Raw genomic sequence first — 24,254 nt, 5'->3', positions numbered from 1 at the left:
TTTACCTTTTCTTTCTCAATTTTGGATGGTATAAAACTCCTCTTATGGGGAGGTATATTTGTAACAGGATGTTTCATGGTTTCATAGGTGAAAAAATCTTCAAATGGCTGAAAAGCAGATGAAAATGCATTAATATTTATACCATAAAAGGAATTTATATGCAAAATATAAAGAACATGCTTTCCAAATAAATGTTTCAAATTATGTTTCCCAGAACAATACTGCAGATTAAGAGCATATCTGAGACATGAAAATAACACAAGTACCAAGATATATTTCAAATAGCTATTAAAAAAACTCATTTCATGAACTGTTTGATATAATGTCTTCAGAAACAAACTTCGGGAAATCTTAGTTCTCCTGAACTCAGATTTCTTCAGCCAACATTTTTTTGGAGGGAGAGGGGGGAAGATATATATAATATATTTGAAAGACACTTTCACAAATTCCTACTGAAGATCCTTTTTCCTTTTGTTATTTTAATATCAGAAAATTGGACAGTAAACAAAATAGTGTACAATTTTTCTGAAATTTGAAATTTTAAAAAATATTATTCACTATTTATGATGAAAAATGTATTTACAATAGCATAACTGTTTAACAGATCAGAAAATAATTATTGCATTATTCGAGTTGGGGACTTAAACTAAACACCCTATAATTTAAAGCAACTAACTATAAAATAAGATGTCTGAAAAGTAGAAAAAATTACTTGTATTTGTTTTTCATATTTACTTTCTCTTTACGTAACATTGCTATATATTTAAAATAATTCTTCGTACACATATAACACATACCTCTCTATTTACAAACAAAATGTGAAAAAGAAATTAATTCCTTTTACGGGCTTTTCTGAAACTGTCTGCTCCCTAACTTAATTTTTGTTGGTCTAAATCTAATGACTTTTCAATTACAATCAGAAATGCACAAACACTAAAGTCTCCACAACCTCCCAAAGTGGTACAGATTTTTGGTCATCTAAAACCTGAAAATTTAATATTACAGATATAAAAGCATTACAGTATGTTTCAGAAACTACAATGAAAATGAAAAGCAAAATTAATTTACTGACACTAATTTTGCAGTCTAAAAGTTTCTGAACAAAATCCTGCATTTTTAAAACTGATTAATCAATTTTACTAATTTCTAAGTAATTGATTCGCAAAGAGTTATAAAAATAACAAAAAATGATTCTGTTTTATGCACACTAGCTTTCTTTTTCTATATCATGCAATCGACAAAACAGATTTTTAAAAATGGAGGAGCACAAAAATTCCAGATTGGAGAATAATCCATTAAAAGCTGCTTTGCGAGCTATAAAATGTTTTTAGATACTATGCTGATAACACAAGTTAATTAGAATGCAAATTCAAAATAAAATGTGCTAAGTAAATCCAATATAAAAATTATATTAGAACTATTTAAATACTTAAAATTATTTATAAAAAAATACTGAAAGAATTCCAGTACAACTTTGCCATGTTATACATTTTGTTTTTTGGAACATAATTCCAATATAAGTTCTGTACCTGATATTGATCTTCTGCAGTTGGATACTTGCCAGCTTGTATCCTTTGGATAAGTTCAAGGTGTTCATCAGTAAGGAAAACCTTTTCTCCAGTCATTTTATTTCTAACAGTTCGCCTTTAATAAAACAAAATCGAAAAGAAACTTGTAATTAAATGTATCCATATTTTATACTGAAAGACAACTGCACTGAACTTCACTAAAATAGTTAATGAAATATTTTAAAATCAAATTATTTATTTTTTTTTCGGAATAAATTTAAAAATAATAAATTGCCCTTGATTTCACAAAATGTATTTTAAACCCAACAAATAACTGGTCGGCAGAATATGACAGAATAAAAATGCATAAAACTATTTTTCAAATACAGAAATTTAAAAGCATGAGGAAGAAATCATACTACATATCATTACAGAAATACCCTATTCATAATATACCTCAGCCCATTTCAAAATTGTAACACTGCTGCAATTTTTTTTTTATATAATCCTAATACAAAACCACTTGGCTGACATTTATAAAGCTTACATTTAATATAGAGCAGTTCATATATAACACTTCTTTTCTACCTTCTTTTTGAAACTGATAAATAAATATAAAATTTTTACTAATACCAACTAATAAGTGAAATATTTTTATCATTAAAAGCACTATTCCTGAAAAGGAATATTTTGGAGTTTTCTACCACGATGGAAATATGCTAAAATATTCTGGATTTCTTCACCAGAAGAGAATACATTTGACTGCTTTCCTGCCTTAGATAACTTTTTAAGTGAAGAAAGTTTAAAAGTTTATAGTGAAATATTACAGCATTTCCATTAATTACAACTAAAATTAACCCTTGGTCAATATTTCCCACAGTACCATGAACACGATTCTTGGATTTGAAATCCTTTCACAGCGACAGTCATGTAAACAGATAGGAGTGCATCTGATTTTGAAAAACTAATTGATATGACAACTGATTCCAGCATAAAACAAAAATTTAAAGGAAAAATTAAATGAATTTTTGATAAGTTTGTCCAAAAAATATCCTAATTCACTAAAACATGTAATTCATGTTTTATTTCTTTTTGTGACAATGTACTTGTACAAAGTGGGTTTGTTTTTTACATTATATGACTAAAATCCAAATGAAAACAATTCGATATTTAATCTGATAGAATTTAGGTTTCTAACACTGGGCTTGACATTAAAAAAAATTGGTAAAAACACATCAAAGTCATAGAAAATTTAATTTTTTTCACATATTTAGTTTTATGTGTCATTTTTTAAATTAAAAAGTGATAATGTAGGTATGACATAAAAATTACAATAAATATTTATTCTGCTTATCTAATATATCAGTGTTATCATTTATTATAATTAAAAACCCATATTTATTCTAGGGTTCCTTAAAAATTTTAGAACCTAAAATGTATTATGGAATGAGAAAAGTTTGGGAAACACTAACTTATGCAATATGTGCAATTCTGACATAAGCAAAAGATTAACTTCATTTACAGCAGATGATTATACAGAGGCTGTTCGTACACTTATTAGATGATTTTGTTTTGCTATAAATAAAAATTGTCTGCCTCAATTTTATTATTATTATTATTATTATTATTATTATTGCAATTATATTTTTTAATGTATAAGTTATCGTGCACTACTTGACAGTTTTGTTTTCATGCAAAATGGCACTTTTAAAGAAGCAAAGGATGGATGCTATGTTTGTCATCTTTCCAGAGAAAATTATTCATACCTAGTTACTAAAAACTGCTGTGAAAGACGCGATTTTTCGGTATCTAAACTTACAGTAGGTAGTACTGTCAACAAGAAAGGGGGGGAAATGTAAAATTGTGGCTTCAGTAGAAAAAATTGTTCCAAATACACATCCAAGGAGAAAACGGAATGTTTTGAATGTTGCAAAGGTAATATCTTTAATGTTAAAACAAAATTTGCCACTTCAAATGGACACTTGCAAAATCATTGAAATGCTCAGTGTAAAATGTAAAATAGTCATTAATGCTGATTTGAATCTTAAAAGGCGAAAAAACATAATGTGCATTGTCTTTCTCCACAACATATCACTAAATGCAGAATGGGCTACAGAATTCTTTATGAGAAATATTTATTCGGACAAAAATGGAAAAATGATATCTCAGCAGATGTATCTTATCACTTATTTATTTATTTAAATGACTGCAAGAAAATCATCAAAGAAGAAAAAATTCTTAAAAACGTGATTCAAAGTTTTTTAAAGGGATGACTGCTACTCGCTTTTCCTATTATGGCAAAATGGAGAAAAATGTTAAGATTAACTCTACATATTATCAAGAACATATTTTATACCCAATTTTCAAATATGAAATAACTTCTCTTTAACACAGTACCATCAATCAGTACAACTGCATCAAGATAAAGCAAGCAGTCACACGTCAAAATCCACTGTTAATTTTCAGGAAAAAGTGAAATAAGACATGGATATCAAGGACATACCCTTCATTCATATTCTTACCAAATCTCCTGGACTATCCCCCACTTTTGATTTTTTAAAAAGCAGATTGTTCAAACATCGACCTACAAACCTCCTTGGATTTGGGAAAATTGTTCAAGGAGTGGGAAAAATAACTCTTCCAATATATAAGCATACAAAGCTTTCTTTTATTGTCTTGGAAATTACCGTGTAGTCTTGGAAATTACCGTGTAGTGAAAAATAAAGGTTATCAAATAAAACACTTAAAGCACAAAAATTTTAGGTAAGTTACTTAGCCACCATTTATATCAAATGTGACTGCCTAAAATTTTAAAGGCTAATGATAGCATATGAATACGGCGAAAGCTATTTGAATGCAGAACCGGAACAAGGGTGAAACAAGGGAGTGACTCATCCCTCCTAAGTGAACAGATAGAAAGAATCCAAAATTTTGATAAAGATGACGAAAACTGCAGTATGCAGTCACTGCTTGACTAAAACACTGAAATTTCCGTAGCACAGATTATAATTTGCAGTCATACTAGCGAAAATGTCCAGATGTGAAAAAAACTGTCTGGAGGCTGTTATCACATAAATATTTTTAAGAACATCGTGGGTTGCTGCATAAATACATTTTGGGAACAAGGTATGCTGCATCATCAATACTTTTTTGCAGCTTTCCGGTGGGGGGCACAGATGATAAGAAAATACTAGTTATATTTCATAATTTTTACAAAATTAATTTTTTACATAAAAATACCATACATCATGTCACGACCAATGGTTGTGAAAATAAAATTACTTAATTCTATTAAGAATATACTAAGAATTATTATTACTTAATATATTTTTAGATTTTATGGATATGCTGCGTATTAAAAAAATGAAATTTAAATTATATGTCAAAACCTAAATAGATTATAAAATGCAGATTTTTTAGAATTTTTTTACATGTTAACAACCATTTCTGATACACAGCTAACAATTGTTATTCCTTACTCTGCTTTTATGTCAGTGCTGCAGAAACCCTATACAGTCAAGTCTTTAACCCGGACGTCCATAATCCGGAATGATCTATAATCTGGACCTCAAAGCTACAAACTTTCTGCGCATGCGTAAACACATAATACCCTTACGCATGCATGGGGGGAGGGGGGTGACGTCGCTGCACGCAATGAACTGTCATTCATTGTGAAGTTGATTTGTCAGCACTATCCTTATCTTCAGGGAAGATGTTTTTATTTTATTCGTCTTATAATTCCGTACTAAATGTAGTATTTCATCTCGATGTACTCCGTCTTTGACCAACGACTTCATATAACAGGTAGATGGCTCACCCACAGAAAATTTGTCTGCTAGGGTGTCTCCAACATATACCACGTGACTAATGCTCTTGGGGAGTGATAGCTTAGGTTGTTCATCGTCAGTTTGGCCCGCTTTTGATATGGCAGGTAGTGCTTTTTATTTCTGTCTGCTAGCAGTCAGCAGACAACGGCCTCGAATTAGGTTGTTCGATTTTTTACAATTATATTTAGATATAACTTAACCCCTTTTTTCCTGAATATTTTATCTATATTTTTAATAATCGCTTTAAATTATTTGCACCATTGTTTAAGATGTTTAGGTTAAATAATTTTAGGAAGAAAATCTAAAATAAATAATAAAAAATTGAGATGGAAACTTTAATTTTGAATAACGTTAAAAAATTAATTGCACTGCTGTTATAATATTTGAGAAGGTAAAAAAATCTTGTTTAATTTTAATGCATTGCATCCTAAAGAAAATCACATTGTATTATATGTATATATGCCATTGATTGCCTCTCTTTTCTTGAGATTATATTACTGGGACAAAATAATGCAATCTTAATTACTGATTTCCACACTCATGTGTATGTCATGGCGGGGATCAATACATCTTATTAACTATAACAAATATTTTATATTGAATATGTATCAAACGGTAACAAACTTCAACTCAGTACTTATTATTAGGATCAAAACGATATTACAGTTAAAAATTCTCTCACTCTCCTTTTTTTTTTAATACTATTTAAAATATGGTAAGTTTTTCACATCATATTTTTTCAATTACGATTAATTTCTAACAGCATCATAGATGAGACAGAATTATAATCCAGATTATTTTTATTTTAATTGATTTTATAGAAAATAATGATAAAGCATTGAGCTTTATAAAAGTAATCTGATTTTTAAAATAATGCTGTTTAACTGTTTATGTTCAATGTTGCATGAATCAAGATCTTCAGTTTTTTTTTTTTTTTTTTTTTTTTTTTTTTTTTTTTTTTTTTAACAAAGTAAACATATTGCACAACCTTTTCTCAATAATTTAATGCTAATAATAGCATTTTTCTTTTTTTATCGCAGGCAGTAATTGTTTATGAAATCAAAATGCGTACGACTTGGCGAAAAAAGGTTAATGCCAATTGGCCCAGCTTTCTATTTCAACAGAATACACGGAAAAAACATATAAAATTCAATTATTTGTAAAGGGTGATTCCAGTAAATAGTGTCACAGTATTTAATACATTTTGATGCTAATAATACAAGCTGAAAATGTCATATATGGCGGCAATTTTCTTATACAATATGGCTGAAACTTTCCAACCAATTCAACAGAGATAGTAAAATGACAAAAATACTGAAAATAAAATAATAAATCATGCAGTTTTAACTTACCTATACTAAAGGTTACAAGTAACTTACCTTACTAAAGGTTAGGTAAGTTAGTAACTTACCTTACTAAAGGTTACAAGTCCTCCTTTCACGAAACTTTCTTTACTTCCGTAGGCGCTGCAGCAAATAACCATTTTTACTTAAATTTTAAGTGACCAAGCAGAGCAGCAGTCTTTCATCCCATAGAAAGCAATGTAAAGTATTTCCGGACTTTCGGAATTCACGCAGCAGTCACATAACACTAATGTTGGAACCGGTTGAAGGTTGCAATACCCTCTCTACCAGTATACTATCTCGTTGGTCTTTGACAGGATTTAAATCAAATTCCTCGTCATTATAAATATCACGAAGACACAACAAATAGTTTTCTGGTTGGAATTTTCTAATTTCGACGATGCGTAATGTATGCTTTACGCATGCGCGCATTGAAAGAAATGTTTAATAAAGTAAACAAATAAATATTAAGCTTTTTTTTTTTTTTTTTTTTTGTAAATTTTGATACCCTTTAGATCATAATTGCTCTTTATTTCAGAAATTACGGTTTTACATTTTTAATTTTATAATTTCTGCATGCCATCTTATTAGATTTAAACTAACGATCTATAATCCAGAAAATCCGGAATCGCCGAAATCCCGATGAGTCCGGATTAAAGACTTTTGATTGTATTCATTATTTTCATGCTTATGGCATTTTAGCCCCCCCCCCAAAAAAAGGTGTTCTAATTCTCATACAATGAAACTGTACATGGAAGATAATGTACAATGAAAATGCAATGTTAACATTTGCTAATAAAGCATCGGAAGAAAATGTCTGCAAACGAGTTTAGGAGCATTATGGTTTATTTATCTATGAAATAAATTTAATTCCCATCAAACCATATTCTGAAGCACTACATCTGACAAAACTGTAAATGCCTGGATCAATTACTTCACAAAGAGCAATACTGCATAAACTTTACCACCATAGCCAGTATTTGGCAGAATTTGCGAAAGAACGCATTCCTTGTTTCTGAGTCAGACTAAGCCTCCCATTCCTTACTTAAGTGCATAATGCAGAATATCAACAAAACTTTAATCATCTTCTCTGATTATTGAAAAAAAAAAATAGAAGACAGAAAAACTCAAAGTTTTATTTGATAACTTCAACTATTTTGTTAAGTTTCAAATGTAAACAAATATGGCTGCTGTGATAAAAACTTAGGCTTAGCTGCAACTTTTAAAATGTTGATAATTCTACAACTATTGCATGCAGATAAACCAAAGGCATAAAAACCTTAACCGGAAGATAATAACAGCATACTTCAATAATTTTTAAAGCAAAAATGAACAATTTACCAGCATATAAGAATAAAAAAAAACTGAGCTCCTGGAGCCAAACAACACAGTGGGTATATATTATTGATGCATACATATGTGCGTACAGACATCAAGAAAAAATCTCTCCCAAATCCATTTTAAATCCTTTTTGCAACCCGTTTTGGGAAAGAGTTCTTTATTCTGTCCTTACGTACACGTCATACAAAAGCATCGCTAAATTGCATTCGATAGCGTTCAAAATGGATATTTGCGTTGAATGAAAATTTTCGTGATTACAATACTCCCTTTACTTGATACAAGGAAGTAAAAAGAATGACCTTTTTTCCTACATCACTACTTACATTTTCAGATAGTTTCATACCTTCTGACCACAAAATAAATAAATAAAATAAAGCTTTACTCCTTTTGCATGCTGCAAGGTCAACAGTGAAATGTTATACAAGCTACTGTGAAAGTAGGCACATATTATTAAAGTGCCAAAATTAAAACCTCTCCCTTGTAATACATGAAATCAAATTTATTTAAAAATCTTTGAATGAAATTGAGCAAAGTTAATTCTTTCCAGAATTTTCAGTTTTCCATTATTATTTATAACAGAGAGTATATGCATTACAGGTTAAAATAATCTGCTCCAAAATTTTATAGTTTATATAATAAAACTGACAAAACTGGTACAACAACACTTTTTATGAAGTTATTGGTATTAGATCCTTGAGAATAATTGTAACACAATTCATACCACCTAGCATAAACATTGCAATGAACTATCTTAATAAACGTGGAACAACAAGCAGTTAATTATCTATTTGTATAAAAGTAAATCAAAATAATTAATTGTAAATACCAGTAATTAGGATCATCAATTTTGCTCAAGAATTCATCAATTTCATCATTAGTTGCTGGCTTCATTATTTTCTTCCCTTCAACATCATAACCAATGTGAGGAAAATCATCATACCACTGCATTGGAATGTTTCCCACTGTGTTTCGAATGTCCTGTAATGAGAAAAATGATTATTTAAATAACCACATCCATTATTACATACACATAATAAAATGCATAGTAAAATTACTTATTACATATATTTAATTTAAAAATTAAGCATTAAAAATCTCACAAAATTTGTATTACACACCAGATGTGTTTACAAGTGTTATTTATAACACACCAGATCATAAGCATGGCTATTATTTTTCCTTTGAACTAAATTACTGGTACTGATGTTGGTACTGATGTCACTGGTAATTAAATTTCTCTCAAACATAAACTACTGGAAAGATAATTGTGGCTATGTGGCTGTTTAAAACGCAATATGTAACGATGTGTTACCAAATACCCATTGTTTAATTTCCTAAAACTATAACAGTATTGAGTAAAGACAAGCACATTTCAGCTAAAGTCAGTGGTGCTCAATGTGTTTTGCTCCATATATCTTTTTCACCATTGCTTGAAGATTACTCCTCTATACCAAAACTCAAAAAAATGCATATATGCATTTATTTACATTTTGTAGTGTGTTTTATAAATTAAAGGGGGGAAAAATATAGAAAATGTTGATAAATACCAAAACCTGAAGAAAACTAGTTTTTTATATCTAAAAATTAAAGCTAAATACTTAATAGCTAAATAAATAGCTAGCTGCATTCCCACGTGAAGCTATAAAATTCCCCCTGGGCGAGAACACCTGCAATATGCTTACCACTAAAATTTTCCTAGGTGATGGGGACATTAATGTCCCATGCATTCACTCTATTAAATAAGGCTAAAAACATTTAGTTTATAGAGGAAATTTAAAATTTGCTACTTAATGCAGAGCAGGAAATAACAGACCCTGCCGATTCGCTTTTCTGTTCCTGGCTTTTGACAAAATAACTTCAATGCATAAAACAATTAGTCTCTATAGCCCATGTGAAAAGGTTAAATTATATAATTTTTTTAAGAAATTTTTTCCTATTTTCTCCTCTTATCTGGTGAAAAGCTGATTGCTAATTGAGTATGTGTAGCATATGAGAGACACTGTGGTCATCCTATATGTTTTAGTTACCAATCTATAGTTAACCAATTAATTTTGTGGTCTAAATTACACACATAAAACCTTGCCTTTTGAGCCAGTGTACTGTTATACTCAAGCAAAAGGACTACCATAATAAATGGGTAGATAGGCTGTAGCTTATATATTTTTAAAAATTGAAAATTTAGGTCTGCAGCATGTCTACCAGGGTGGCGTATCTGAAGGAATTTTATTTTCCTTCTATATTTAAACCTTCTAGATTATATCACAAGTTAAGCATAAATGTAATGGTTAATACAGAATTTAGTGTGACATTTTATCCTGTTACAAGCACTCAGGTGGCTCAGCTAAGGCACTGGAACAAATTTAAACTTGCGTGAAACTCCCTACTCAAAGTAAAAGTTATTCACCTGTTTTTAAACTTTCTGCAGTGAAGAAAGTGATAGAAATTGGAAACTGCTGCAGCTAGAGAATTTCAAGATAACGAAAGATGGATTCAGCAGTGGTAGTCCCAACAAGAAGAGTTAGTGAAAGTGCCTAAGAATAAAAGATCTTGTTGGACTGGCATCATAGCCTAGGCTGTCTTGGAAGACAATTTAGAAAAAAGGACAACACAACAGAGAGAAAAGGAATTATCAGTATCAACAGTTAGAATTTGCCTTCAAACAAAAGTAATTGCTCAACAAATGAGCATCAAAAACTTTGTTAGTGGACCTAACCGGTGTTTCAGATATGAAACGAAGGTATCCATCAGGACAAAAACAATATTTGGACAAAAGCTTCCCGTGGACTGCCTTGAAAAAAAGATAGCTTTTTTGGAGTACACATCTAAGAAAATCACAGAACAAAATTTGAATAGCGAACAAATAATTAATATGGATGAAGTGCCCATTATTTTTAATTATCATCCGAAGAAACTCTTCATCCAACAGCTGAAAAAATTATTTCTGTGTTAACAACCAAGAGTGAAAAGACTTCTTTTACTGTGTTTTGGGTTGTGCCACGAATGGAGCGAAATTATAATCTCTGACCATTTTCAAAAGAAAAATAGTTCCCGAAGAAATTTCTCTAAAGGAGTCCTTATTTGTGCCAATGAAGAAGGATGGATGGATGAAGAAGTGGTTGCTTTGGCTGATATAAATTTATCAAAAGGATAGATGCTTTTTTTTTTCCAACCTCGGAAATTCATCACTCTGGATTCAACATAGTCGCATTTAGTGTATATTAAAAAATCCAAAGCAAAAACATTTAGCACCAATATATTAGTGATACCAGATAGGCTTACAAAAATTCTACAGCCACTGGATCTCACCATCAACAGAATTTTTAAGCAGTGAGAGTAATGAATGAGAAGCAAACTTCATTCCTTCACAAATTCTGGAAGGATGAGAAAAGCTTCGTACGAGTTCGTAAAGGTTGCTTTGTGGGTCAATATAGCATGTCAATTAGTGTGAGCTGCTATGATTGTATCAGCTTAAAGAAAATGAAAATGACGATAGTGATGATGGAAAAAGTGATGAAAGCGACCTTGGTGATGATTTGTTAAAGTTTATTTAATTGCGACACTGACGAGTCAGATTTTGAAGGTTTTTGTATAAATAAATGCAGTTTATTTTAATTAATAATGATTATCTAATTTACATATTCACTTTTCATAATATGGTAATTTATGGTGATAAGCAAAGTTTACCCAACCTGTAAAAATAATATCTACTGAAAATCAGCAGAGTTCGCTTTTGGCAAGTTCAAGGTGAGATTTTTATTTTTTATTTATTTATATATTACTTTTTATAGTTATGTTTTAACCCTCTGGGCGGCCAGGGTTTTCGCTAAGAAAGCACAAATTTCCCAAAACTACAATGAGAACAAATTATTTTTTTGATTTTAATGTAAAAACTCTACTGGTATTTCATACCTGGATTTATTTTCTTTTGATATATTGCCTTAAAATCGTTGACATATTTTAATATGCATGTATATATATACGTTCTTACAGATATCACAATAAATATTCTAGGCCGTATATATACGGCCTTGCCGCTTAGAGGGTTAAATGTAAAAAATGATGATTACATCAATATGGAAAAGAATTACTGATTAAATGCCCCGTTTTGGAATGCTTTGCTGCAGTGTATATAGCAGTGCAGCTTATTCGATGAACTTCAATTTTTTTTAGTCAATGATGAACTTCAATTTTTTTTAGTCAATCATCATCTGTGCGGCATATATGCCAGGGCAGCTTATGTACCAGAAATTATGATACTTTCTGTCATCATGCAGAAAGCAAGCCACTGTACAAAATACCTTGAGAATATATATTATCTTGAAACTGCATTTATATTGCATTTCAAAGACATATGGATTAAAATTTTAAAACAATACACACACACACACACACAAAAAAAAAAAAAAAAAAAAAGATTGAGAAAAAGAGAGGGGTACAGCTATTTCATTGCATACATATCAAATAATGATCTCTGATTTTAAATCAAGATGAAAGATCATTTTAAAAACATAAAAGTTTTAAGATTCACTCATTTAACAAAACACTTAAGGTTTCACCAATCCTGATCTGTCAATTTTTAAGACCTACGTAGTTTTTTGATTTGGTTTTATGTCTCCTTAATACTGAGATTCAGAAAAGATGAGAATTCACAGCAGACTTTACAGCTCAGTTTCATCAATATCCCACACTGACTCATTACCAAATTTGCACTTACCAGATATCATAATTTATTCAAAATCAACCTAACTCTTTTTGTTTGGAGGAGAAACATGCCAATGTGTACTTTAAGACTAAACACAAATATAACCTAGATTTTGAATAAATCTCTAGTAGTTCCAAGCCTCAAGGGCTGTTTGCCTATGAGGAGGGATGCCTTCGTGGAGGACTTTCTAAGGGAAATTGGCTCATATACACGTTATACATGGGAAAAACCACGAAAACACCCATGCAGGCAGCCCGTTCGCGGGATTCGAACCTCGCACCGAACTACCAGTGTTCAGCATCTTTACCAATTGGCCGCTGGTGAGCCTCCAAAACATAATAAGCAAAATAATTTTTGCAAAAATACAGCTAAAACCATTTTACCGAAAGCAATTAATTGAACAAAGTGAAAACAAGCATAATACTTTTTGTCGACAAAAACAGCAATGAGAACTGAAAAATTAAGATACAATTGAGTGAGTGAGTGAGTGAGAGTTTATTGGCGCAAAACCAAAGATGATTAAAATGTGTCAAACACAGGATGGGATGATAACAAGTGATGAAATTCAAATACAATAAATAAAAACAAGTGGACAAATGTACCAAATCCAAAGGATGAAGTCATATAAAAACAAGGTAAAAGCACACATTAAAATCCAACACACAATTTTCAAAACAAATTACAAAAATTAGTAAAAACAAGTCTCTTTTAAATAATAAAATAAATTACAACTAGCCTCTCTTCCGATTAAACGGTCGAGAGGTAAGTCACAGCTATTAAAATATTTCTGACGAAGACTATTAAAATATGGACACTCAATCAAAATATGATGAACAGATAAACAAACATTACAATTTGAACAAACAGGCTCATTCTCAGCTTTAAAAAGGTAGTTATGTGTCACTCTAGTATGACCAATTCTGAGGCGAGTCAAAAGAACTTCCTCCTTACAATTTCCAGCAAAATCCCAATGCTCGATTCTAGGCTTTACATTTCTCAACTTGTTGTTAAGCTGAACGTCCCAAATTTGCTGCCATTTTTTTCCGGATCTTCCCCTTGATGACACAGCAGATGTCTCTAAAAGGGATAAGGCGACTGGACAAATCAACAGCAGATTTTGCCGCGATGTCTGCAAGCTCGTTTCCTTTTATTCTCGTATGCCCGGGAACCCAGCAGTACAGGATTTCATATCCTCGAATCTTTAGGTTCATATGAATTTTGAGAACATCCACTACCACAGGATTCTGAGTGTTGGAAAAAGCTTCCAAAGATTTATGGCCACTATACGAATCTGTATAAACTATGAACTTGTGGCAAAGCTTTGAGATGTACAAAAGACCATAATATATTGCAGTTAGTTCAGATGTTAGGACTGAGAAAGCATGGTGCAGGCATCTACCCTCTACGTAATCTTGAAATACAAATGCCATCCCAACATGATCATTTGACTTTGATCCATCTGTATATATAGGATAATAACAGCTATATTTGTGCATGTGCTCAGCGAAGAGTTGTCTGTAAACGATCTCGTTAGTGCTTGCCTTCACGCGATGTTTGAAAACATCAAGAAGCTGAATCCGTGAATTTTCCCAAGATGGGATTTCAAAATTCTGTACTTCCTGGGGGCGCACATCAGAGAGGGAATGTTCCTCAATGACAGGGCAAACTCTTAAAGGAAAGGTAGGAACACAGGATGGACGTGTTTCAAATAAAGTGTTACACACATTATCAAGTAAGCCCAGCTTATTAGGATGTTCAGGTCGTGATAGAATATTAAAATATTGCAAAAGGGACAATTGTTCATGCCTCAGATAAAGTGACGGTTCGTTAGAGTCAACATACAGGCTCTGGACAGGAGAAGCCCTGAAAGCTCCTGAACAAATCCACAGAGCTTGATGGTGAACAGGATCCAGTTTTAACAATACTGATGACCGGGCAGATCCGTAAACAACTGAACGATAATCCAGTTTAGAGTGGACAAGCGCTCTGTAAATGCGAAGCATAGAGCAATGCTCTGCACCCCAGGAGGTGTTCGCCAACACTTTTAAAATATTTAGTGTTTTTAGACACTTCTTTCTCAGGTTTAAAACATGAGAAAGGAAAGTCAATTTTCGATTGAACATCACTCCTAAAAATTTTACTTCGGGCGCAACTGGAATAATTGTACCATTCAGATATAATTCAGGCTCAGGATGGAGACCTCGCTTCCCACAAAAGTGCACGCACAAAGTTTTTTGCTTCGAAAATGTAAATCCCTGTTTTACTGATCATTCTTGGATCTTATTCAAAGCCATCTGCAATTGCCTCTCTATGTATCTCATGTCTGCCCCTCAACAGCTAATCTGTAGATCATCAACATATAGAGATCCCAAGATGGTGGGAGGAAGTTCTTTTAGTACAGAGTTTATTTTTGAACTAAACAGGGTTACACTAAGCACACAACCTTGAGGCACACCCTCTTCCTGTTCAAAAACATCCGAAAAAGCAGAGCCAATCCTTACTGGAAAAGTTCTAGTGTTCAAGAAATAATGAATGAAAATTGGTAGGTTGCCGCACAAGCCACTCTCGTGAAGATTCCGAAGTATACCGTATCTCCATGCCTTATCGTAAGCTTTCTCAATGTCAAAGAATATTGAGACAAGGTGACTTCTTCTGACAAAGGCTTTTCGAATAGATGTCTCTAAAAGAAGCATATTATCTACGGTCGTTCTCCCCTTTCGAAAACCGCTTTGATAAGGCGATATAATATTATTCTTTTCCAAGAAGTAGACTAGGCAGCTGTTTACCATCCTTTCAAACAGTTTGCAAACACAACTGGTAAGGGCAATTGGCCGATAGTTGGAGGGATTCCTCGGGTCTTTCCCTGGCTTAACAATAGGAATGACAACAGCTCTCCTCCATGCACTGGGGAACGTACGCTCCTTCCACATCCTATTGTAAAGAGTGAGAAGGGCAGTCAGTGACAGATGCTTCAGCATTTCATAATACATGCCATCCAGACCCAGACAAGACCTATGAGCCTGTAACAAAGCTCTCTTTAACTCTAGCACAGTAAAGTCTCTATTATAAGGCTCAAAGTTGGAAGAGTCGAAAGCAATGGAATTTCTCTCAGAGCGCTGCTTGATAGAAAGAAATGCAGGTGAGTAATTTCTGCTGGAAGAAAGGGGCAGCAAATGTCTCACCAATAGTATTCGCAATTTCTTCTATGGAGCTAATCACTCGGCCATCTTTTTCCAGAAAGGAAAGTGAGTGGTCTTTATATATTCCGCATGCTTTTTTAACTCTTTCCCAAACCCGTTTACTAGGCTTAGAGGATGTTATTGATGACACATATGAAATCCAGGAATCCCTCTGGCTCTGCCTTATTACTTTTCGTGCATTTGCTTTGGCTTTTTTAAATGCTATGAGGTTTCGCAGAGTAGGATATCTACGAAAAATTCCCCATGCTTTTTTCTGTTTTTTCCGTGTTTCATGACAGCCATGATTCCACCATGGTTTCGTATATTTTAGTATTTTTCCTGATGTTCTAGGAATGAAAAGCATAGTTGCCTGAATAATAGAATTAGTAACAGCTTCAACAGCATCATCAACATGCACATCTTCTAGCATTTCATCTGTCAGCTCTGCAAAGGAAGAGAAAAGTTCCCAGTCTGCACTGTCCAGTATAAACCGAGGGAGTCTCAACATGGGGTTTACTCCTCTTCGTGCAAGAGACACAAAAATGGGATAATGATCGCTATAGTAAAGATCATTTCCAACACTAAAAGTGCAAAATGGCAACAGAGATGGTGAACAGATGGCAAGGTCAAGAGCGTGGAATGTCCTTGAAGGCTCATGGAAGTAAGTATCCTGCCCATTATTCAGGAGACAAAGGCTATAATCTTCGATCATCTGCTCTATTTGTCTTCCTCGGCAATTTGTATCTTTACTACTCCAGAGCAGACTATGGCCGTTAAAATCTCCTATTATGATAAAGGGCTCAGGCAGTTGCTCTATAAGATCATTTAAATCTTGCTGATCAATGTGCTCATTTGGAGGCAAATACAGAGAAACAAATGAAACAACAATATAAAAATTTGTTTGAGTAGCGACAACTTGGAGGGATGTCGTCAAAGAAACTACATTTGAGGGATAATCCAGTGAGGTGAGGTGAGGAGACGTACACCTCCACTGGCACGCTCATCTGCAAGGTTATCCTTCCTGACGAAAAAAAACCTCCAAAGTTTTGCATGTTGTTCTGGTTTCAGATTTGTTTTCTGTATAGCTAAGCACACAGGATGATACGCGTTTATTATAGATTTAATGTCAAGCAAATTTCGGTGGAAACCGCGACAGTTCCATGAGATGAAGGTGGCCATTATGAATGGTTTTTGTTCTTTATGTGCTGTTCCTTTGTTTTTCGTGGAAGTAGATGCCTGGGAACTTCTAGACCCTCTTCTACTTCCATACTGTCTGAATCCACAGATTCAGAAATCATTCCATTCCATCAAGAGAGCTATTGCTGGAACTTCTATTTTTATTTGATATTTTTTTAGTTGCAGTTTTGGGTTTACTTTGAATGATTATTTTTTTTTTTTTTTTTTTTTTTTTTAATTAAATGAGTTGAGTTTTCCTTTTTCTTGGTGGATATAGTCGGTTGGGTTTTATTTGGTACAGTCTGCGTGCCTATTGCTGTTTGGGTGGCAATGGTACGTGTTGTTTTAACGTAATTGGCATATGATTTGTTTGATTGGAGCTGTGTGCTTTGAACTAGTTTTCTGGCTTCAGCATACGAGATGTTCCTAGTAACTTTTGCAGTCTGCACTTCTTTTTCTGATTTCCATTTTGGGCACAGGCATGAATATGCTGGGTGCTCACCCTTGCAAATTATATACAAAGGTGCAGCAGTACAATTTTCAGAATTGTGGCCAATCTGTGAGCATCGGGCGCATGTGAGGCTGCTACGACAAGACATCTTAGAATGGCCGAAACGCTGGCATTGGAAGCATCGCATAGGGTTTGGAATATAAGGTCTTACAGGACAATTTAAGTATCCAGCCTTAATATTCTTGGGCAGATCAGGCGTGTTGAAGGTAAGGATCACGTGTTTTGTATCGATCAACTTACCTTCCTTTCGCATCTTGATCCGCCTAGCACCACAGACATTTTGGTCAGCTAACTTGGAGACGAACTCTTCTTCTGAGACACACAGAATGTCGATCTCCGGGATCACACCTCTACAAGAATTAAGTGTTTTGTGTGCTGACACAGTTATAGATACTTCTCCAAGTTTGGTTTGTTGAGAAAGAGAAGCAGACTGGGTGGCCGATACAGTCTCCTGATCGCAGACGCTTTATGTTCCTTGGCTCACCTATACATGAATGCATATATTTGCTTATGAGAAAAGGAGACATCTTTTACAGTTCACTAGAAGGACTAGAGACAACAAGGAAGTGTGGATTTTCAGTAGTTTCTTTGGCATTTGCATTGGTATAGATCTTCTTGCTAATGATTTTGTCAAGAATTTCTATATCTTTGGCATTTGCATCAATACGGATCTTCTTGTTGATGGATTTGTCGATAATTTCGATATCTTGGTTGGTTTCATTTGACTCGGGTTTTTTAAGGATAAAGAGAGGAACCAGGATTGAAAGAGAAAAAATTCGGGTCCGATGGCCCCGCCCACCACGGAGCCCAACAAGGGAACACAGATTCCTGTGTTAGGGCTAGCCGGACCTATACGCAAACTGAAGCCCCACAGTCGGCTTGCTCGAAAGCAGGTACTCCCAAGAGCTTATCTCCAAGCCACTGACCACAAGGACTAGTGACCAGCCGATTGACACCCGTGAGGACGACTAAGGTGCCTCCCTTTTAGCTGAAGCAGAGGCCAAAGCAGTGTGTTAGGGACAGTACCTCGTCCCTCAACTACCAGGACCCTCCTTTCTAGCCACACAGGTCTCCATGCACGGCAAACAAGTGGGCAGTTTTCTCACCACTCGAAAACTAGAGACAAGGGCTGCTCCAGTCTTCTCGTGATGAGCCCCAAACCCCGTAGAGAGAAACCACGAGGGAGAAGGGAAGGGAAAAAGTTCCAGCCAAGAGGAGATGAGATGGAAAAGAGGACAGATCACTGGGGCTCCAGGATCGTGACACCCGTCTCATTAAGAAGATGCTCCCCTGAAGGGCTAGGGTACCTCGGGATTGCCACACCCATACTCACAAAAGTGAGCCCCCTGAGGGGTTAAGATACTTGAATTCTAAAGGTATTTAAAAAGAATTGGATTGGAATTAACATCCTTCCATAAGGAAAATTTATTTTTGTGAACAAGAAAATCTTCAAAAAAATCTAATTCACCAAATGAAGAAGCTTTAACGATAATTTTTGCACAGAAGGTAAAATTGTGACTAAGTGTCTGACTATGATCAGCAATCAAAGATCTTTTTTATTTCTCTTTTTCTACCATAACATTTGCATTCTTTTGCATAACATTTCATGGCTGATATTTGGCAAATCACACCGCGACAATATGCTACAAATACCTCAAGAATTAAAACCTGACGTGGGATCTTTACAATAAACTTTACTGACAGGTGAGAAAGTTGAACTTCTGGAGAATCTAAGGAATTTTGTAACTGATAGGAGATGCCACAATAACAAAGTTATTTCTAATAGCAGGATGTCTTTTTTGAAAACAATATAAACTTTTTGTAAAGACTGTAATCAATGACTATGGAAGAAAATCCTCTGTCAATGGCAACTGATTTCAAATAATCGAGTTCATGAAAAACCAATTCTGAAGAGCAGACATAGGAAATAGGATATACATAAAAGCAAAAAGAAGTCTTTTTATTATTATTATTAAGCAAGTTCACATAATTTAGTATGGGGAGGTAAATAAATAGAAAAAGGTTCACGGTAAACAGGAATGCTGAAATCAAATTTTTTGCTGATAATTAAAGTACTGAGCAAATAAAAGAAATTATCCCATTCAATTTCAAAAGTGAACTAATTAGCTGAATTAAATCAATTTGTAATAGATAAAATTTTGGTTAAATATTCTTTATTACTGTCAAAAAGCTTGAATGTGTCATCAACATAACAAATTTATGGCCAAAAAGATAGTTTTTCAAATTGTCTGACCAAAATAGTGCAAGTATTTGTAAGCAAGTATTGAAGCAAACAAAAATTTCAACTTTTTCCCATATGCAGATAATATTTCAGATAGCAAGTTGAGATGACTTGCACTCAATGGCACCACTCATGATCTGCGAACTTTGGTGGAACTGATTAAAAAATTCTGAATTAAATGCTTTTTCACAAATGAATGGCTAATCTGTAGACAAATGCATGTGTATACAAGACAACACAGAAATGCAATACAGTTTACAAAAGCATATGGCTATGGCTGCAAAATTAATATTGATCTTAAACATACTTCTTCATCAGATGTGTCTTCAGCATATTCATCAATTTTTAGAGTCTCTGTCTTATGGTCTTCAACATTGCAATTTTCATCATATTTTTCGGATTTGCCATCCTGAAAGAGGAATAAAAAATTAAGTAAATATGACTTTTTTTTGTAATGATGGTTTATAATAAAAATGCAAAACATCATTATTATACTTTTACCTTTTAAAATTAAAGCCAGAACAATCCAATAAAAGATAAGATAAATTAACTTTAAAGAATGCTACATGATACACCTTACATTAACAAAGGGAGAAAATTATCCTCTTAGAAATGCAGCAGTCACTACTTAATATGATTAAAGTCAATTCTATCATTTGCATAACATGGACAGATCGGAGTAATATAATTTGTTACTGTATCAAACAGCTTAACATTCATTATAATGATAACTTATTTTGGTTTTTTGTTATTAGTATGAAAATTTGGATCACAAAAAATGTCTTTTTCTTTTAAACTCTGTCATTGGTAGATTGGGAGATGCAAAATTGTGAATTCTTAATCTTTCCCTGATAAGAGTTAGAAATTCTGTTTTTCTAAAACTGCCTTTTTACAAATGTAAGATGACACATGTAAGATCTTTCAGATGCAGAATCACACAACAATCTAGCACTAAATGTGGAATTACTTCCGATAAATCGGGCTCTCAATGTTTGGTGGTAATAACTTTGAAAAGAGGAATTACTTTAGTCAGTGTTTTGAGAAACAGCAAGTAAACTTTTTTTTTTTACTTGCCTTGTATTCTGTGCATTTTTGTTGCTTTTCTTTTCTTTCATGTTTGATGGGTCATACAGGCTCTCTAAATGTGACTGAGATTTGCAAATATTGCATTTAAGCCTTTTTGCCTTACAAAATGGTTTTCTGCAACCTTTCTTAAACAGCATTTACATTTGAATTGCTCCTATAACATTTTCTGTTTCCCTTTACAACTAAAATTACAGTCTTTTGAGGGATGAGACTTAGAATAAAAATCACACTTATATTTTCAACTGATGTATTAAGCATTGCTGCTGAAGACATTTTCTTTTTGACTGGAACTAAATTTCTATAATTGTCGGTATTTCTTTAGCTGTTACTTGGAAATATTTAGTTAAGACCAAGATTTAAGGACATTTCACATGCTTCTACTCCTTTCTGTAGAAATGACAATAAATCTGACACTGTTGACTCTCTGCAGGAACTTCTTTCTCCATTAAACTGTAAGACTAAATCTTATGATATACAGTTATATAAAATGGGCAGTAGTAGATTATTATATGAATTTAAATTAATATTTTATGTTTCTAAGCTTCTAAGTTAAACCATTATTTCAGATAATTTTCTTAAAATGGATACACCACTTCAACAACATACAGGTTCCAAGGACAGGAGAATGTTCATAAGTGCACTAATATTTCTTCTTTTCCAAATCAGTTAGTTTAAATTCCGATGTTTTTTTTTACAATTTTCTCCTGTAACGATAATCCACTCGCTTATGCAGCCAGTGAGTAGCAATCTTAAAAATTTAAATTTCTCAACATCTTGAAGTATATTTTTGTTTATGAATGGCCATGTTATATGGAGCCCAAAATCTGCTAAATTTACATAAATCACCACTAAAGATTTCTAAACTAAAAACAATTCAGAATTATAATTAATTTGGATTTTCAGAAACTTGTGAAATTGTTTTGGTTTTAACCGCATTTTGAATGTATCTAGTAACTTAGAAGCTATAGTTAGATTAACAATTTAATCTAACGATAGCTTTGTTGCATTCTAAAGAATATTATACTTTCATTTATAATTCTTGCATAGTGCTTTGTGCATTAATAACTTCATTTAATTAACAAACTTCACTCTCAATTAACACCACAAGTGATTCTTGCAACAGCTCTCCATCTGAATTTTCATTTTGTAATTCGTCTTTACCAACACATTAAATCAAATTCTGAAATTCCAACTTACAGCCATTTTAAATTATTCAGTAAAAAAACATTACGAGGAACCAGAGCAGGTAATAAACATAAAAATAAACTTCTTTCAACAATAGATACAAAAAAGTTAAACAATAATATAAATAATTACTTTCTTACTGATAATTTCACTAAAAATATAATTACTTGGTTGCATACTTGTAAGCACAATTTCTTAAAATTACTTATAAAATTTGTAAAACAGCATTTTACAGGGCACAATATTATCAAAGATCTTATTATTGACTTTTGCAATTATAAGTTCTCTACAAATAACAAATACAATAAATATTACTGCAAAATCAATTTCCTTCATCCTAACTATGATCATATTCAGTTTAGCAAAATTTTCAGAAAAAGTCAAAAACTTTTTCCAGCTACCAAAGTACAAATCTCACCAGCTTTCAAGTATCAAAAACCTCTTAGTAAATTGCTAATTAACCACCATGAATTAGCTACTACAGCCCATTGATACTGTAAAGAGCTTCAATACAAAGATTTCATAGATAAATTTCAACATATTATAACAGGCAATTTAGCAATAGTTCAAAACCAACATTTAAGAATTTTAATGGAAAAAGGTACCAAATTTAGACCAGTACTAAAAATTAACAAACATCACAGTTTTAAAAGTTTCATAAAAAATATAGACGAATTTATAGTTAAAACTAGTTTCAAATTAAATATTCCAAATTCTACCTTTATGGCATGGAAACATGCAGTATTAGAAGAATTCAAGCAAAAAATTCGAAGAATTGAATTTAATAGCAATTTACAGTGGAATATTCTCGTACCTCTTTTACAGGATTTAAAACAAAAGTTCATAATTACCAAAATTGACAAAACCAATAACTTTAGCATAATATGAAAATTTTTTTATGTCTCATTAATTAATACTGAACTCAATAATGCCATTACTTACAAACTCACCAATCTACAAGAAAACGTTATCGCAAAAAAGCTAAAAGCATTTCATAAGAAACTACAAATTTCACAACCATCTAACTACAATAGATTAGAAAATCTATATGCTCTCCCAAAATTTCATAAATCACCACTCAAATTTAGATTTATTGCTAATGGTACAAATAATTATAAAAAGAATACAGATTACATATTTGCAATTATACTTAAAAAAATCTGTAATTTAATCCAACATCTCGTTAACAAACAACACAATTATACTAGTTGGATTATTTATAATAATGCTCCAGTTCTCAGCAGTTTTAAAAGTTTAACAATCAAGAACATTAACTGCTATGATTTTGAAAACCTTTATACTTCTCTACCATTAGAAGAAATTTTTACTAGTTTAATGCAACTCCCACAACTTTTTCCTGACATACTTGACATCCTTTGTATTGAAAGATGGAATACTTATCTGAATTGTGCATTATTTAATAACTACATTAAATTCAATAATAAGATCTTTCAGCAAGTTAGAGGAATTCCTATGGGAGCAAACAGTTCTATGCAAATTTGTAACCTATTTCTTTTTACTTTTGAATATAAATTCCAACTAAGTTTAAATAAAAATGAATTAAAGCTATTTGCTCATACTTTTAGATACATAGATGATATTATAACTTTCAATAATAATTCTACTTTTGAGCAATTCAAAATTTACCCAAATAGTTTAACACTTAATAAAACGAATACTAATCAAGATAATATTGAATTCCTAGACCTGCAAATTATTAAACACAGCAAAATTAAATTATTTGATAAAAGAAGGAATTTCCATTTTCCTACTATTAAACTAATTAATTGGAACTCTAATATCTCTAGAAAAGTAATAGAAAACATGTTTCATAGCCAAATTATCAAAATAAAAAATATATATACTGAAATAGACGATTTAAAGGAAGAAATAATAAAGCTAATTAGTGTACAAGTTGATAACCAAGTACCACCAAAATTTATCAATTTATATATTAAAAAGGCATGCCTTGACTTTACTTTATAATTTTTTGACTCTTTTGGATATGATAACATTACCTTAAACCTTAGCTGGAGGGTAATGAAGGATATAAAAGAGTAGAGAAATTATTCTAAATTTGTATTGTAAATATTTTGTAAATATGTATATATAATCAATACTGGATTCTTTCCTTTTACTAATAAAGGGCCAACT

At 32.4% G+C, this 24,254-nt stretch overlaps 1 protein-coding gene across 1 annotated transcript in view; it reads right to left on the bottom strand.

The window, feature by feature from the left end:
- Nucleotides 1-24,254, bottom strand: part of LOC118186113 (ribosome biogenesis protein bop1) — a 98,342-nt gene that overhangs the window by 43,904 nt on the left and 30,184 nt on the right. The window contains exons 3-6 of the mRNA XM_035356138.2: nucleotides 20,137-20,238; nucleotides 8,846-8,997; nucleotides 1,530-1,644; nucleotides 6-107 (exon numbers count right to left, since the gene is read on the bottom strand). Of these exons, the coding sequence (XP_035212029.2) occupies nucleotides 6-107; nucleotides 1,530-1,644; nucleotides 8,846-8,997; nucleotides 20,137-20,238 (471 nt within the window). The remainder of the gene's footprint in view (nucleotides 1-5; nucleotides 108-1,529; nucleotides 1,645-8,845; nucleotides 8,998-20,136; nucleotides 20,239-24,254) is intronic.

Source organism: Stegodyphus dumicola, chromosome 2 (assembly GCF_044657685.1).
Source record: "Stegodyphus dumicola isolate Sdum_Otavi_A_Nest chromosome 2, ASM4465768v1".
Taxonomy (NCBI): domain Eukaryota; kingdom Metazoa; phylum Arthropoda; class Arachnida; order Araneae; family Eresidae; genus Stegodyphus; species Stegodyphus dumicola.
The sequence above is the reverse complement of the archived record's forward strand: the minus strand, read 5'-3'. Positions and strand labels throughout refer to the sequence as shown.